Genomic DNA, 14,360 nt, shown 5'->3' on the forward strand with positions numbered 1-14,360 from the left:
CTGTAGTTACAGTCACTAAAAAGGAAATGAAAAACGCAGGCCCTCATCCCAGCCGCATTTCAAGCCACCATAGCTGCACATAGCTAGCTGCTGGGACGAGGCAAGCGCCCCTGGCAGTGATGATGGTGGCGGTGTCTGCTTGGGGAGCTGGGATCAGAAGGATTCTGAGCTGGGGTAGCATGTGTCTGTGGTCTCAAATATTTAACAGTCTGAGGCAGGAGGAATATTTGAGCACAGGAGTTTGGGGCCAGCCTGGGCAACATAGTAAGACACGTTCTGTCTTTAAAGAAAAAAAAAAAAAAAGGAATCAGGCATGGTGGCTCACATGTGTAATCATAATATTCTGGAAGGCTGAGGTAGGAGGATTGCAAGAGCAAGTCCAGCTGGGAAACGTAGCCCAAAATAAAATATTATTAAAAGAAGGGCTGGGGAGGTAGCTCAGCATGAAAAGGGGGAGAGCTGCTCCCATAGCCAGCCTGGGCAAGGAGCTCAGCTTTAATAGCATCTGTCACGGCTCAGTCTGAGTCGGGTCTTCAGACGGATCAGATGTGATGATGGAGAAAATGAGAGTAATTAATTTGGCCCAGTAAATGTGCACTAAGCTCACTCCCAAATTCAACCTCCAAATTCAACTCAGATTAACCTGTGTTCCACACACTGCGGGTCACATTCACCAACGAGGAAACAGAAACTTCAAGAAGATAACAACTAGATAACAACTCATGAGCACAGGGCACTCCTTGCTGTTGCCCAGCGACTTACCCCGTGGCTGAAGGCGATGGCCACGAGTGCCACACAGGCAGCAATGGCCACCACGAGGAGCAGGAGCAGCAGTGGCCCGTGCTGGCTGGTGAGCCGGTACTTCTCATAGAGCTTGGCCTGGTCTGGGCCCTCCTCGCCCTCGTTGAGCAAGTAGCGCCCCTTGGCTGGCATCCTCCAGCCCCAGCACTCATCCCCCGCAGCCTGAGGGCATCTGCCAGCCAGCACCCTCCTCTGCGGGCCTAGGCCTCCAGTCTCTCCAGGGGTGGCTGGTGGGGCTGGGCAGGCTGGGCCTGCAGCTCCATGGACAGCACGAGGCTAGGTGGGTGCACAATGCTGCTGGAGTCCAGGACAGGCCAGTCAGACACGCGGGGTCCTCAGCTCTGTGGAGACAAAGCGGAACCAGGATTTGACCTCATGGGTCACACCAGCAAAGCACTGCCTCAGAGAGAGTAAGGATGAGCTGAAGTCTTCCCAGAACTGCTCTCTCCCTCACTGTGGCCACAGCCACATGAGATACTTACAGATCAACTCAAATTAACTGAAAGTAAAACAGAGCCAGGCATGGTGGTGCACACCTGAAATCCCAACACTCGAGAGGCTGAGGCAGGAGGATCATCATGAGTTCAAGTCCAGCCTGGGCTCATAGTGAGCTCAAAGCCAGCCCAAACTAAATAGAGCTTGTCTTAAAAAGAAAGAAAGAAAGAAAGAAAGAAAGAAAGAAAGAAAGAAAGAAAGAAAGAAAGAAAGAAAGAAAGAAAGAGAAAGACAGACAGAAAGAAAGGAAGAAAGAAAGAAAGAAAGAAAGAAAGAAAGAAAGAAAGAAAGAAAGAAAAAGATAAGAAAAGAAGTAAAAATAAATAAAAGTAAAACAGAAAATCCAATCCCTCAGTCACACACTATTCAATATTCAAGGACTCCTGGACTGCAAGTGGCCCCTGGCTAATTCTGTGTGCAACCTAGAACACATCACTTCTATCACTGCAAAGACCCAGACAGCACAGCAGCACTCTGGAAGTCTGAGTCACTTCCATGCCTGGGCAGGAGTCCATAGTTTCAGCAGCTGCTTAATCAGGACAACGCTTTGGGGTCAGGTCCAAGGCTGCTGCCAAAGTTTAGACAAGCTACAGATCTGATTCCTACGTGAAATGATTTTTAAATGTTGGAAGCTGCTAATTTAAAATTTCTAAGTGGTGGAGTCCATTAGTCTGCTACCTCTAAACCCAAACCAGTGTGTATTCCATAGGGGCACTACCTGAGCTCCACTGTGTGTGCCCAGACCAGGGAACCCCTCCAATAGCTGTCTGCAGTAATCACAGCAGCAGCTCCTGTGATGACGGGCATCGCACACAGGGTCACACTCAGCTTCATAATCTATAGGAGCCACCTCCACTGAGCCAGAGAGGCAGAGTAGCTTGCACTAGGTCACACAGCCAGAGCAGGTTAGTGGAAGCACTACAATACAAACTTGGGTCTGCCCACTCCCAAACCACACTTTCCCAGCCAGGCTTCCCCACCAACATCCCAGGGGACCCAGCCAGATGCCATGAGGGCACCAACAGCAACAGTGCCAGCCCCTCCGGCTTGGGGCCAAACCCCAGGGCACTGGATTGCCAGGCTGGGACTCTAAACCCCAAAGCGTGCATCCACTGTCCAGGCAAAGCCTCAGAATGCAGCCTCAGGCCACCAGAATGCAGGCATGTGGTGCGAGTGTGCACTCACACCAACCCCACACACTCACCGCATGCTGCCTCACACCCGCAACGCCAGCCCGCCCTGCTGGGGCACAGAGCGAGGCTGTGGAGACCTGGGCCATTGTAAGCACAGCTCTCAACATCTAAGTAGGCCATTTCCCAGGCAACAGGCTGGATGGCAGGGGGACAGTGTGTGGCCTTGGGCACCGGGATCCAGTCATGCAGGGGCCACATCCAGCTCCTGGGATGAGCCAGGCAGAGCGAGGCAGGGCTGGAGGCTGCAGGGAAGACTGGCTTCCACAGGTGACTCCTCTCTCAAGCCACCTTGAAGCCAGAGCCACTGGCACCAGGAAGGTTTCGAGGTTTCTCTGTCTAATCACCTGCTCCCCTGCCAGTCACTAAGGCCACTGGCAACTAAGAAGGCCCCCCAGGCCCCGGACGCAGGAATCCTTTTACCATCTCTCTACACAAGACCTAAGCCTCGGCCTGCACAGCTCGGTGGTAGGGCGCCCACTCATTTCCTCTCTGGGCAGGAGACACCCCCGTTGGGCACATCTCCTGGCTACCAGTCCTCCCTTTGGTCCAGCCTAGCCTTGCCTCCCCATCCCAGACTATGGTCCTGTCTGAACTCCAAAGCCACTTGGACAGATCAGGGGCCCTTGACCTGGAGGGAGGACAGTGGTCCGAGAAGCGCCTCACTGTCCAACTGTCAGCAGAACAGGGCAGCACCCCATTTTATAGAGGAGGGAACCCTACCATGGTTTGGATGGGGGAGGGGGTTCCCACTTCTGCTGGGCAGCTGCTGGTTCTTGATTCAGAGATCCCTGCCTGGGATGGATTGCTCAGCACGGCCCCTCCCAAGCCCTGACCCCAAAATTACCCCAGTGGGAATCCTCTTTGGGACATTTACCACCCAGGGCAAGAGCGGCAGGCAGAACTGAGCCACCCTGGGAAAGCCTACTGGAGAAGGGGAGAAAGATAAGCTGACACATGGGGCGGGGTGGGTGCAGAACTGGGGACTAAAGCCAAGGCCTCTGCACTCAGCTGCTCCCTGTTTCCAGCTATCAGTTTTTTTTCTTATGTATTACTGGGAATTGAACCCAGGATACTCTATCAGTGAGCTACATTCCCAGTCTTCTTAACATTTTTTTTTAGAGAGGAGCAAGGTCAAGCAGTAGGATGCAAGAGGCCTGCTCAGGAAGCCTAAGAGCCACCCACACCCCTCTCCCTGACTCCGCTCTCAGGCAGAACTGTGTTCCCCAGCAGACACACACAGGCTGGAACTGGGTGGGGTCCCAGCTGAGGAGCTGCTAGAGGCAGGAAGCTGGGCCCCTTGTGGGGCTGGGCCTAGGGTTCAGGGAAGACCCCTCCTCGGTGCAAATGACCCACAGTACCCGCAGGCCCACTGTGTTTTTGAGGCAGCTGTGCTAGACACCTCCACTGTCACAGGCACAGACAGACTGCTCTGGCCGGAAGCCCAGCCTGGCTTACTCTGGCTGACCTCAGCAGGACACAGAGAGACCCAGGCCTCGGCCCTAGTGACCTCAGAAACGGAAGCGGGCGCCTGAGGCGTAAGGAGCAGGCAGGCCTGCCAGGGAGGAGAGGTCCCATCAGGCCCCTGGGCCATAACCCCTGTGGCTGCTAAAAGTCACAAGCCCACTTGCCTCTCCGGCTGGCTCAGCTACCCAGAGCATGGGGTGTCACAGGCAGATTTCTCCCCACTTCACTGAGGGAGACTCACATCATCACCTCTCTCAGACATCCTGAGCCTGGTGCAGGTCCAGCCAGCAGCCACTTTGCCCAACTCAGGCCTAAGCCAAGTGGGCACCCAAGAAGCCCAGGGACCAACAGTCCCAGTCTCACTGGCCTCCGCCCTCTTGCCTACCTGTCCCCAGAACCCTGTAGATCTCAGCCCTCTGTGCGCCTGACATCCCTCCCCACACCTTCCCTCCCAGGTGCATCCCTGACTCCGTTCAGCTCCGTCTACCTCACAGCCAGCCCCTGCCTCTAACTGCCATGGCAGGATCTGCGTATCTGCCTGCCCAATGCTGGTCCTAGCAAATGCTTGGGACAGTGGCAAGGGTGGGGAAGGCAGGCAGGGCCAGGGAGGGAGCGGCCAGAGTGCAGGGAGGGAATCCGCTGGGGCAGAGGATGCGTGCAGAAGAGGGGCTGCCCCAGAGCAGGGTGGCGCTTGCCTCACCCCTCTCCCTGGCACAGAGGCACCGAGGGAGAAGGCTCGTCCTCCCCAGCGCTGTACCACCAGCCTGGTCCTATTTCCTCACAGGTCAAATCAGGTCTGGTTACCACGTGGTCTGCAAAGGAATAATGGCAAACAGGCCACGCTCTGGGGAAGGCTCAGGACCCAGGGCTGGGCAGGGCCCAGGCTGCAGAGAGGGGGTGCAGGCAGGACGTCCCACCCTACACTCATCTGCTGACGCCTGCAGAGCCAGCAAGCAGGGCAAAGCTGGTGCTCCCAGCCGGCTCTGCATGATTCCCAAGCTGATGCCACCTTGGGGACCACAGTCCTGGTCCAGAGACCTGCACATCAGTCACCAACATGTGCTGTGACTGAGCAAACCTCTGGCCATATCTGGCCTCAGTTTCCCCTCCCTCTAAGACCCAGCTCAGGACTGGGTTGGGGCTAGAGGCTGAGTCAATAAGGATGAGAGAGAAGCTAAGGTGGCAGGGGGGACAGGCCTGAAGTCCTCCTTTTCCACTTCCTTCCCGAGGGAAGCATGACCCGGGCAGTCTGTCCTCTAAGTGAAATGTGACAAGCTGGCCTTCTTGAGTGCCAGCAGTAACGAGATTGGTATGGTGTGCCAGCAGAAGTTGGTCATTCACTTGGGCACCTACACCTGTCCCTTCAGCAGGGGCACACAGACACCTCCTGGATGCCAGGATCCAGGCCAGGAAGAAAATATTGAGGCCTCGGTGCCCTTCCCTCAACCGGTGTTGCTAGGACTCTGCACACAGTATCCAGGCAACAGTGTTTGTAAACCGACTAACTAACCAACGAACCAGGTTCCCCTATTGGAAAGAACATCCACATTTTCGCCTGATTCTCCCCGCCCCTTCCACCATTTGTGATTCATTTCTTCACATGCACCCTCAGTGGACTCCTCCCTTTAGAATGGAAACACTTTCACGCCTACGCTGAACAGATTTCTGATCCCTTTCCCTTGATAAGGAAGAAGAGAAGAGGGAAGTTGGCTGGCCTTACATGGCCTCCCAGCTGACTTCATGCTCTGCCCAGGGGCCCACCAGGCAGTAGGTCCAGTGACACCAGGAATGAAGAGGATGGACGATGCAGGACAGACCCATTTCTCTACTCAGTGGGAGGCCAGGGAGGAGGGCAGTGAGTCTTAACTCTGGCCCTGGGAGTCGCCCATCTAGAAGGAAGGCACAGTCTGCAAGACAGTGAGCCAGCCGGACTGAGGACCCATCCGGGATGGGCTCCAAAGTCAGGTGAGACCACGCACCAGAGGGAGAGGGCGCCCACGGAATACTGTGACAGGTACAGTCGGCCTTTCTAACACAACCCCATGAAGCCATGAAGAAAAGACTGGCAAACTTCACTGTGTAAATAAATGAAATTTACTACAGGATTAAAAAAAAACACTAACAATAGCATACTCAAAAACAAACGGTGTGGATAAGGGAAACTACTGTGTAGCTCAGCTCATTTCATAAGGAGCCACCAATCTCATTTACCTGCAAACAGCCAAAGGAAAGGACGGATGGCCCAGCAGGAAAATGGAGGAAGGGGACAGGCAGGAAGCTGTGGAAAAGGTAATTCCAATGTTTTTCAACATTTGGAAAGAGGATGGTTTTGCCCCCTAATGAGAAAAGTGAATTAAAACCACCATGAAAATATATTTTTACTTCTCTGGTTGGCAAAGATCCATGCATTTCATAAATCTACACTGGAAGCAGGCACTCACAACCAGCAGGAATATGAGCCAGCAAGATCCCTCAGCAAGGCAGGTTAGGAAAATCTAAGAGGTCAATAATATGCACATTCCTCTGGACCTTGAAGATCTACTTCAAGTAACACCCTATCTGTACAGTGTGTGCAGTGAGAGTACAAGATGATTCCTGGCATCAGTTATTCCCAATAGAAAACCACTGACACAATGCATCTACCAGTCAGGAGCTGGGGAAACAAATTAGTATACAATGTATCCTCGTGGTGAGCAGCATGCCGCTGCCCAAAGAGGGTGCAGCAGCCTGAAACTGGCAGTTGTCACAAGACTGACTGTTGAAAATCCACACGGGCCCAGCAATGCCTGGAACAGATAAGGACTGAAGCGGGACACAGAAAAACCCAAACTTGATTTGACAGAGTGGCTAAATCTCACTTCTCATTTTCTGTTTCTGTTTCCTATTTCTACTGTTACACTGCTTGTGCAATTTGAAAAATTCTTAAAGGAATTTTAGGTATAACTTGCCTAAGTGGCATGACAGTCCCTGTGCCTCAGTCTCCTCTTTTGTAAAAAGGGATAGAATCAGCCTGAGTACACGGGACCTGAGGGGACTCCGAGGGTTCCCACAGGCAGCCTTCCCCATCACTGGCAGGACAGAAAGCTTGCACCAAGCCCTCGGGACACACTCTGCCACCTCTGGACCCAGCCTGAAGACACATTGGGCAGAGGACCACTCAGGTTCCTGCCCTCAGAGATGCCAGAGTGTGAAGCCCTGAGCATGACTCCCAGGAGAGAGACCCACTCTGCAGTCCTAATCTACTTGTCCAAAGCTCACTGCTGGGAAGCAGTTGCGCTGGGATTTGAACACTGCCTGCTCCATATGGGAGCCCAGGAAAACACACACATACACACAGTGAGACAGCATTCCATGACTCCCCATCTTTCTGGCTCCCAGAACCTTTCTCCACTACAAACCTAAAGAACCTCCTTTAGGAAATGCTGGCTTTTTTTTTTTTTTTTTTTAACACTGTAGGAGTCCAGACTGAAGAAATGCTGGCTTTGACATCTCTGAGCCCTGCCTCAGAGCTTCTCCCCCAGAGCCTCCCTGGAGCTAAGGCCCGTGGAGAGGCCACACGCATGCCCCTGTATCTTCCCCCTTTTCTGACACCTCAGGGAGCTCCCTCGGGCTGGGGCTCCACTCCCCACTTAGCCTGACACTGAGCTGGGCTAGAAGGGCACATGGATGAGGGCCCCAGCCCTGACTAGGGCCTCCCTGGGTGGAGAGGAGGAGGAATGGACCTGGACCCCGCTGCCTTCCCTTGCACCAGGCAGCTTTCAGGAGTGAGAGCCACATCCTGCCTCTCCCATAAGGATGCAGAGAAGAATATTGAGAAGTGGCCTCAGTTTCCCCATCTGTCAACACATATAAGACCCTGGGCTTAACGCTGGGAGGCCTAAGTTCAGCTCAGGTTTCCACCAGCTGTGACTAGTGTGACTTCACCCTTTCCAGGCCTGGCCCCAGGGCTTCTAAGATCCCCTCCCCCAGGGGCATGCAGAAGAGCGGGTGATAGAGAAGCTGTGGGAGGGGCACCTCCTACCCAGTCAGGTTCCCTGCAAGGCCTCTTTGCCTTGCCTGCCCCTTCCTGTTCCCACAGCCAGCCTGAAGCCACCCCATAGGTCCCAATTTGGTGCCCACAGCACCATCTGTGCAAGGGTCCAGGCTGAAACCACCAGCAGAGACCTCCCAGCCCCTAGAGGCTTCCTGAGGCCCCCATCAAGGCCAAGGGGGCATATGAAGGGTGGCAACGGGTGCCTCGTGGAGCCAGGCGAGGTCCGGAAGAGCCTTCTGCAGGGGAAGCAGCCCCACCCCACCACCCCCACCAACCACAGCCCCGGCTTCCCGAACAGCTGCCCCAGAGGCACAGGTGGCACAGAGCTGACCCCTGAGCCTGAGTCCCCATTCAGGATCACAGGATCCTTCCTCCCAGAGCCAGGTTCCAGGCTGGGCACAGGACCCTGTGATAGAGCCTCCGACCCCAGTAGTCCCAGGTCCCCTGTGCCCAGGCCTCCCCTAGGGATGGTCCAGGGGGGCTCCCCACACCCGCCTAAAACAGCAAGAACCTGAAGCCTAGTCCCTGCTCTCACCCTGGCCGAAAACTCCGCCGGGTCCTCCTGAGACCTTCCTGGCAGCTGTGTGATTTGACCAACTTTGCTTCCCCAAATAAGCCCCACCCTTTCTTCTCTAGGCCCAGGGCGGCCTGAGAATGCTGCTACCTCCCACCTCCACACTCCTCCATCTGGCAATTCCAGCTTGCCCAGCAGAGCATCCTCAGATGCTGCCTATTCCAGGAAGGCTGCCCACGGGCCAGGCCCCAGGGCCCCGATAGGCTTGCCTGCCCCTGCCTGGGTTCGAGGTGCACTCACCCCACCCCCACCCCGCCAAAAGCTGAGCTCTTGGGCCACACACCGCCTTGCTTCCTGGGCTGCCCAGAGCACAAAGACACTTAGAGCCCTCGCTCCACACACCTCCCCAGTGCCTTCTGCCTAAGCTGTGGTGTAGCACTTGCCTCTCAGGACTCAGTTCCTCACCTGACAGAGGAGATAAAACCCCTCACTCCCTCCGTTGCCTACTCCAGCAGTGACCTCGCCTCCTGACCATAGAATCTTTACAGAAACACGCCCATGGAAAGAGCCAGTGCCCTGGGCCTCTGCCCCACCAGGCACAGGATGAGGTGTTGAGGCCACAGCAAGTCAGGGGTCCCTACGCAGCTTGTGCGAGGGGGAGGACAGACATGTGATTAGTAAGCTACAGGAGAAAAAGACATGCCACGCAGGCAGGGGAGGGTGGCAGGCAGCAAAGCTTACGAGGAAAATGCAGACTTGGAGACCCAACAGCAGAGCAGGAACCAAGCTCCACCTTGGAGGAGCTGTACGACCTTGGACTTGTTCATTAACCTCCCTTGGCCTCGGCCTCCTGCCAAATGGATGGACTGGTAATGTCATCCAGCCCTCAGGCATTCACACGGAGTACTGCATACAGCAAGGGCCATCCCCCGGCTCACGCCACCACCTCCAGTCACAGAGGGTCAGTAGCTTGAGAAAGGTGGACATAAACAGCACCAGGGAACATCCTTCAAGTCCCAGGGCCTCACTTCCTGTCAGCCTCCACAGCAGCTCTTCTCCCTCACTGCCCTGCTGCACAGAAGGCTGACCCTGACAAGGGGCTGCGGAAGTGCTGGCCTGGTCCCCAGCCCCAGCCTGCTGCCCCCATACCTCTGACCCAGGAAACTGAGCAGTGGCTCCCAGGAGTCTGGGTGTTTCAAAAATAGGCCTCTGTCCCATTAGCCCAGGTCCCCATTAATGCAGCGCCTCCAGACTTCAAAGGCTTCTGCTTCTCTAACCAGATGGAGCTGTGGGAGGCATGTGTGGGAGGTCGGGGCAGGGCCAGGCAGACAGCAGGCAGGGCCCACTTGGCAGCCTGGTCTCCGCCCTGGGACTTGAAGGATGTTCCCTGGTGCTGTTTATGTCCAGATATATTACAGAGGAAAGGAGTCAGAGCCCAGTAGCAGCAGGGGACCAGGGACCAGGAAACACACCTGAGAACAGGGGGTACCTGCAATAAAGACCTTAGTACACCCCTTCCCCTCAGGCTCTGATGCAGGGAACCCCTCCAGGGGTCACTGTGATGGCAGACAGAGGGACAGAGGCCAAGAGAGAAGGGGTACAGCAGTGAGCCAAGTACCAGCAATGGCAGGAAGGGGGGGCTCAAAGCAGGGCTGATGGGTAGAAGGGAGGCTGCCACCGGGGCTGGCTCAGGACAGACACCGTGGACTCCTGCCTGAGGATCCCTGAAGAGGAGACCTCACCTGGGACACAAGCCAGGAGGGGACCACAGGCAAAGAGCAGGCAGGGCCAGGAGAGCACCATGCCTTTCAGATGGGCAAGTCGGCAGGCTGGTCCACAGCGGCTGAGGGGGATGAGGGGCGAGGCTGAGGGAGGATGGGCCAGGTCCTGGGGGGCTTCAGAGCCAGACTGGGGTCCACATATGATGCTGGAGGAGGAAGAGCCTGGGATCCTCCGGCCTTTTCCCCAGAGCTAGGTCACCATCTGTACCCCATCCTGTCCACATGGACGGCTGGGGTTTATCTCCTAGCCATGCACCCCACCTGTATACAGAAAATGCCTATGAAAACAGATCTGTTAGTGAAGACAGCCATGGAAGCAGGACATTTCCATCCCGTGTCAGGGAAAAATGCCACCAAGAAGGATGGAGCTCTGGTCCAAGGCTCCCCACCTCACCTCATGGCCCACTTCCTTCCAGAAAGGCTCCCAGGGAAAGCAGGGAATGGAGGGCTCTTCAACCGAGTGGGTCTACACTCAGAGTTGAGCAATGCCCTAGGCATGATGTGCTGGGTTGTGAAATCTGTGGGCGGCAGCAGGTAGAGCTGGATGCCTATGGCTGGCCAGGGTGGGGGGTGCTGTGGCACCCTCCTGTTAGGATAGAGGGCCATTGCATCAAGAGGGACTGGCTGGATTCCCTTCATATACAGGCTGCAGGAGCTCCAGCCACTGCTGACAGCCTCCCAGTCAAACCGTTGTCTCAGATACCTGGGAAGCATTTTTTATGCATCGGGAGCCTCCCATTAACCTACCTGGGCAATGTTATCAGCCAGATTTTATGGATAAGAAAACCAAGGAACAGAGAAAATGATTAATTTAAGTAAGGACACAGGACACCAGGGAGGCCCTTCTACCCAGCCCAGGCCATCATCACCTCCCAGGTTTCCCAGGGACATCCAGTCTCCCACCCAAGGCAGAGAACCCCATGGCACGGAAAATGCCAAATGCCCAGGCAGTGTGCAGCTCATTTGATCCTTGCAACCATTCCATGCACAGCACGGTCAGGAAGCCCATGCTGCGGATGCAAGGATCAGGCTCCCACCTTGCCTTGACTGTCTCACCCCTGCCCCAGGAGGCAGAGGGAACAGGAACCCAGACCACCAGACCAGGGAGTGTGCTCTGTGCCAGAGGTGGGGGTGGACCGTGACCTCCAGATGGCCCTGGCTCTCTGGGATCCTTCAGATGCAGACTCACTCCCGGCTCCTAGCTGCACAGGTCTGTTTAGTGCAGTGAGAGCCTCGCTCCTGACCCAGGAGAGTCTGGAATGGGCTACTCTGATGACCAGTGTGCTGTGTCCTGGGGAACCCCAGACTTTCTCGGGAAGACAAGAGAGGGGATGCTGCTGTCACCTTAATTGAATGAGCTCCACATCCTCTTCCTCCAGCACAGGAGCAGCAGAGACAGGCAGCACGGATGGGTGGGCCACACAGCCCCCCAGGATGAACCCAGCAATGGCAGAATGGCAAGAATGACAGGCTCGGTGGTGGGAACAGTTCCCGCCTTGCTAACACAGGGCCCTCAGCCATCCTGAAGTGGGCCTAGCAACAAAGTCAGGCCAGGCGCAGGGGGCCTGTGTAGAGGAACTTGATCCTTATCAGCCAGTGAGGACGCCCATCTCCTGGTCCCTCTTAGCTTCCAAAGACAAGATGTGGCGTCCTGACCCCCCTCCAGACCTTAAACATGACAGCTCCCCATACACAGGTGTTCATACATAGATGGACACCCAAAAACTGACTATCTGGGAGCTCCAGATAAAACTGCGCCCCCAGGTCTCCCCCATGTAAATTGGGAGCAAATGACATCTATCGCATAGGGCATTAGGGGAGACCACGTATGGGTCAGACTAATAGTTACAAACTGTAATGGGGGATGAGGGTGCACATTTCTCAAGGGACATCACATTGGTGGCCTCTGTCTTCCTGTGCAGAAGCATCTCTGGCCTGTCACTCCTGCCCCGTCCCGCCTCTCCTGCCTAAGCTCTCCTGGCACCCACCTCCAAACCCATAACCCCTAGACCTCCTCCTGCACAGAGACTCTTCCTCACTCCACCTCAGAAATCAGCTGCTAGGACACAGCCACCTCCTTTCACAGAGACACTGCTGGCAGCCACGCCTTCGTTGCTGAGGCCCAGAATTCCCAACAATCAGAAAGCCCCCCACCCTACAGCCACACCCTGCAGCAAGAGCTACAGGAAAACCCCAGGAGACCCTCTGGCGAGGGGAAGCTGCCCAGCCAGGTCAGAACTGTGCTATGCTCACAACGGACCCCCCCAACCCAAAGACACCCCACTTCCTGCAGGGCACTGCAGACTTCCTCTCAAACGCCCGCTTGTTATTTAAGTTGTCCACTAGCCTTGCCTGAGACAATAATACTTTCATTATGGATTTTATGACGTTCGCAGATTTTTTTCTAAGGCACGCTAAAACTAACTTTCACAATTTAAATGTGCTCATCCAGTGTGGGTTGGGAGCCCTGCAGAAGCCCTAGCCCGCTCTGAGACACGAAGGGCTGGCCCACCCCTCACACGGTCGGCCTATACATCTGTGGCTGAGCTGGTGACAGTCATGGACACACAGCCCTTCCAGGCAGGGCCAGCCACACCACATTCTGCCATGCAGGCCTGGAAGCCAGGGGCCTGCTGCAGCCCCACACGCAGGCCCTTTGCCGCCTCCTCTGGGCCTGGCTGGGGAGGAAGGCCCAGTCCCTGCTATCCCTGCGGCTAAACCCAACATAAGGTGGAGAGGAGGCACCTGCTTCGCGCTGTGACTGCACATGTATTTAGAAGTGCACACAGAAGATCCAGAAGAGCCCTCCACAGCACCCGCCTTCGTCCAGGGCCACGGCTCCCTCCAGGGAATGGGCGGAAGGGCACTGTCCCCCTTCCCTGGGCAGCTGCTGTCTCTGTCCTCTTTAAAGGTTTAATATTCTTTTCTCTTATTTGTGGCTCCGGAGACAGAACCCAGGCCTAAAACCCTAGCACACGCGCTAGGAAGTTCTCCACCTCTGAACTATACCTCCAGGCCCCACTTGCAGAGTTTTATTTTGTTTTGTTTTTTAATTTGTTGTTTTATCTAATAACATAAATTCCCTCACCAATTTTTTTCCCTTTCTATGAGAAAAGTAAAGTGTACTTGTAAATGTAAAATGTGGACCTCTGAGTGCCTGTGGTTCCCAGAATTCTAGGTAGAAGCAGCCAAACGAACAACACTGCGGTCACAACGGCACTTTCCTGTCAGACTGGGAAAGCCAGTGACAAGTTCTCTCTGGTCCCCCATCAAGGAGCTGCCCCTCCCCGCTGTCTGCCCAGAAAGCCCCACATCCCCCCTCGTGCCAGGCCCAACGGGCCTCTCAGGCGGCTGAGCCAGGGCCTCTCCACTCCTGTCCCCTCAGGCCCGGCTGCGTGACAGGTGCCACCCCATGCCCACACCCACCTTACCTGGCTCTCCTGGGACCCCTCAGCTGCCGGGCCAGTCTCTGAGTCTGCAGGGAGGTGCCGCAGCCCTGCCTGCCTGCAGCAGACGTGTCCAATCTCACACATGTGGAGATTCCCCCAACTGTCTACCTAATGAGCGTGACTCACATCTGGGACCCACCACTTCCTGCTCTGGCGGCTCAGCTACCGCTGGGCCCTCAACTCAGCGCCTCTTCTCTCCTGCTAGCTTGCTCGGGGTGTGAGGGGCCCCTCTCCAATTAGGGGAGCCACTAGGCCAGGCGTCTAGCTCCAATGACTTCATGGAAATTTGAAGCATGAAACTGGAATGATTTTGAAAAAAAAATAATAAAACAAGAACCAAAAACCTCCATTACAGGCCCCTAGAGGACTGCTTCAAGCAGGGAGCAAATGCATCCTTAATAAGCAATTAGAGGCAGACAGTCTGGCATGGCGCCTTGGCCCAGCTATGCACTCTCAGACAGCCCCTCTCCTCTCCCTGGAACTTGGTTTCTCCATCCAGGTCACAAGGCAGCCCAAAAGATGGCCTGGAAGTCATAGGTTTTTGGCCCAATCCACTGCCTCTCCATTTCACGCCTGCCCCCAGCCAGGGCTCCAGCTTGGAGTTTTTATTTTTTATTTATTTATTTATTT

The 14,360-nt window shown here is 55.3% G+C and overlaps 1 protein-coding gene across 6 annotated transcripts in view; it reads right to left on the minus strand.

Annotated features, from left to right (window-relative positions):
• Window positions 1-14,360, minus strand: part of Adcy7 (adenylate cyclase 7) — a 52,711-nt gene that overhangs the window by 22,398 nt on the left and 15,953 nt on the right. For 3 of the 6 annotated variants that reach the window (XM_003477680.5, XM_063247143.1, XM_063247144.1), the window contains exons 1-2: window positions 8,522-8,605; window positions 763-1,142 (exon numbers count right to left, since the gene is read on the minus strand). In XM_003477680.5, the coding sequence (XP_003477728.2) occupies window positions 763-933 (171 nt within the window). In that variant the 5' untranslated portion in view covers window positions 934-1,142; window positions 8,522-8,605. Of the gene's footprint in view, window positions 1-762; window positions 1,143-8,521; window positions 8,606-9,649; window positions 9,667-13,712; window positions 14,043-14,360 lie in introns of those variants that run through there. The other 3 variants (XM_013141365.3, XM_063247141.1, XM_013141364.3) reach the window with 3 other exon arrangements.

Source organism: Cavia porcellus, unplaced genomic scaffold, assembly GCF_034190915.1.
Source record: "Cavia porcellus strain 051 isolate PalLab524CR breed Dunkin Hartley unplaced genomic scaffold, mCavPor4.1 scaffold_4, whole genome shotgun sequence".
Taxonomy (NCBI): domain Eukaryota; kingdom Metazoa; phylum Chordata; class Mammalia; order Rodentia; family Caviidae; genus Cavia; species Cavia porcellus.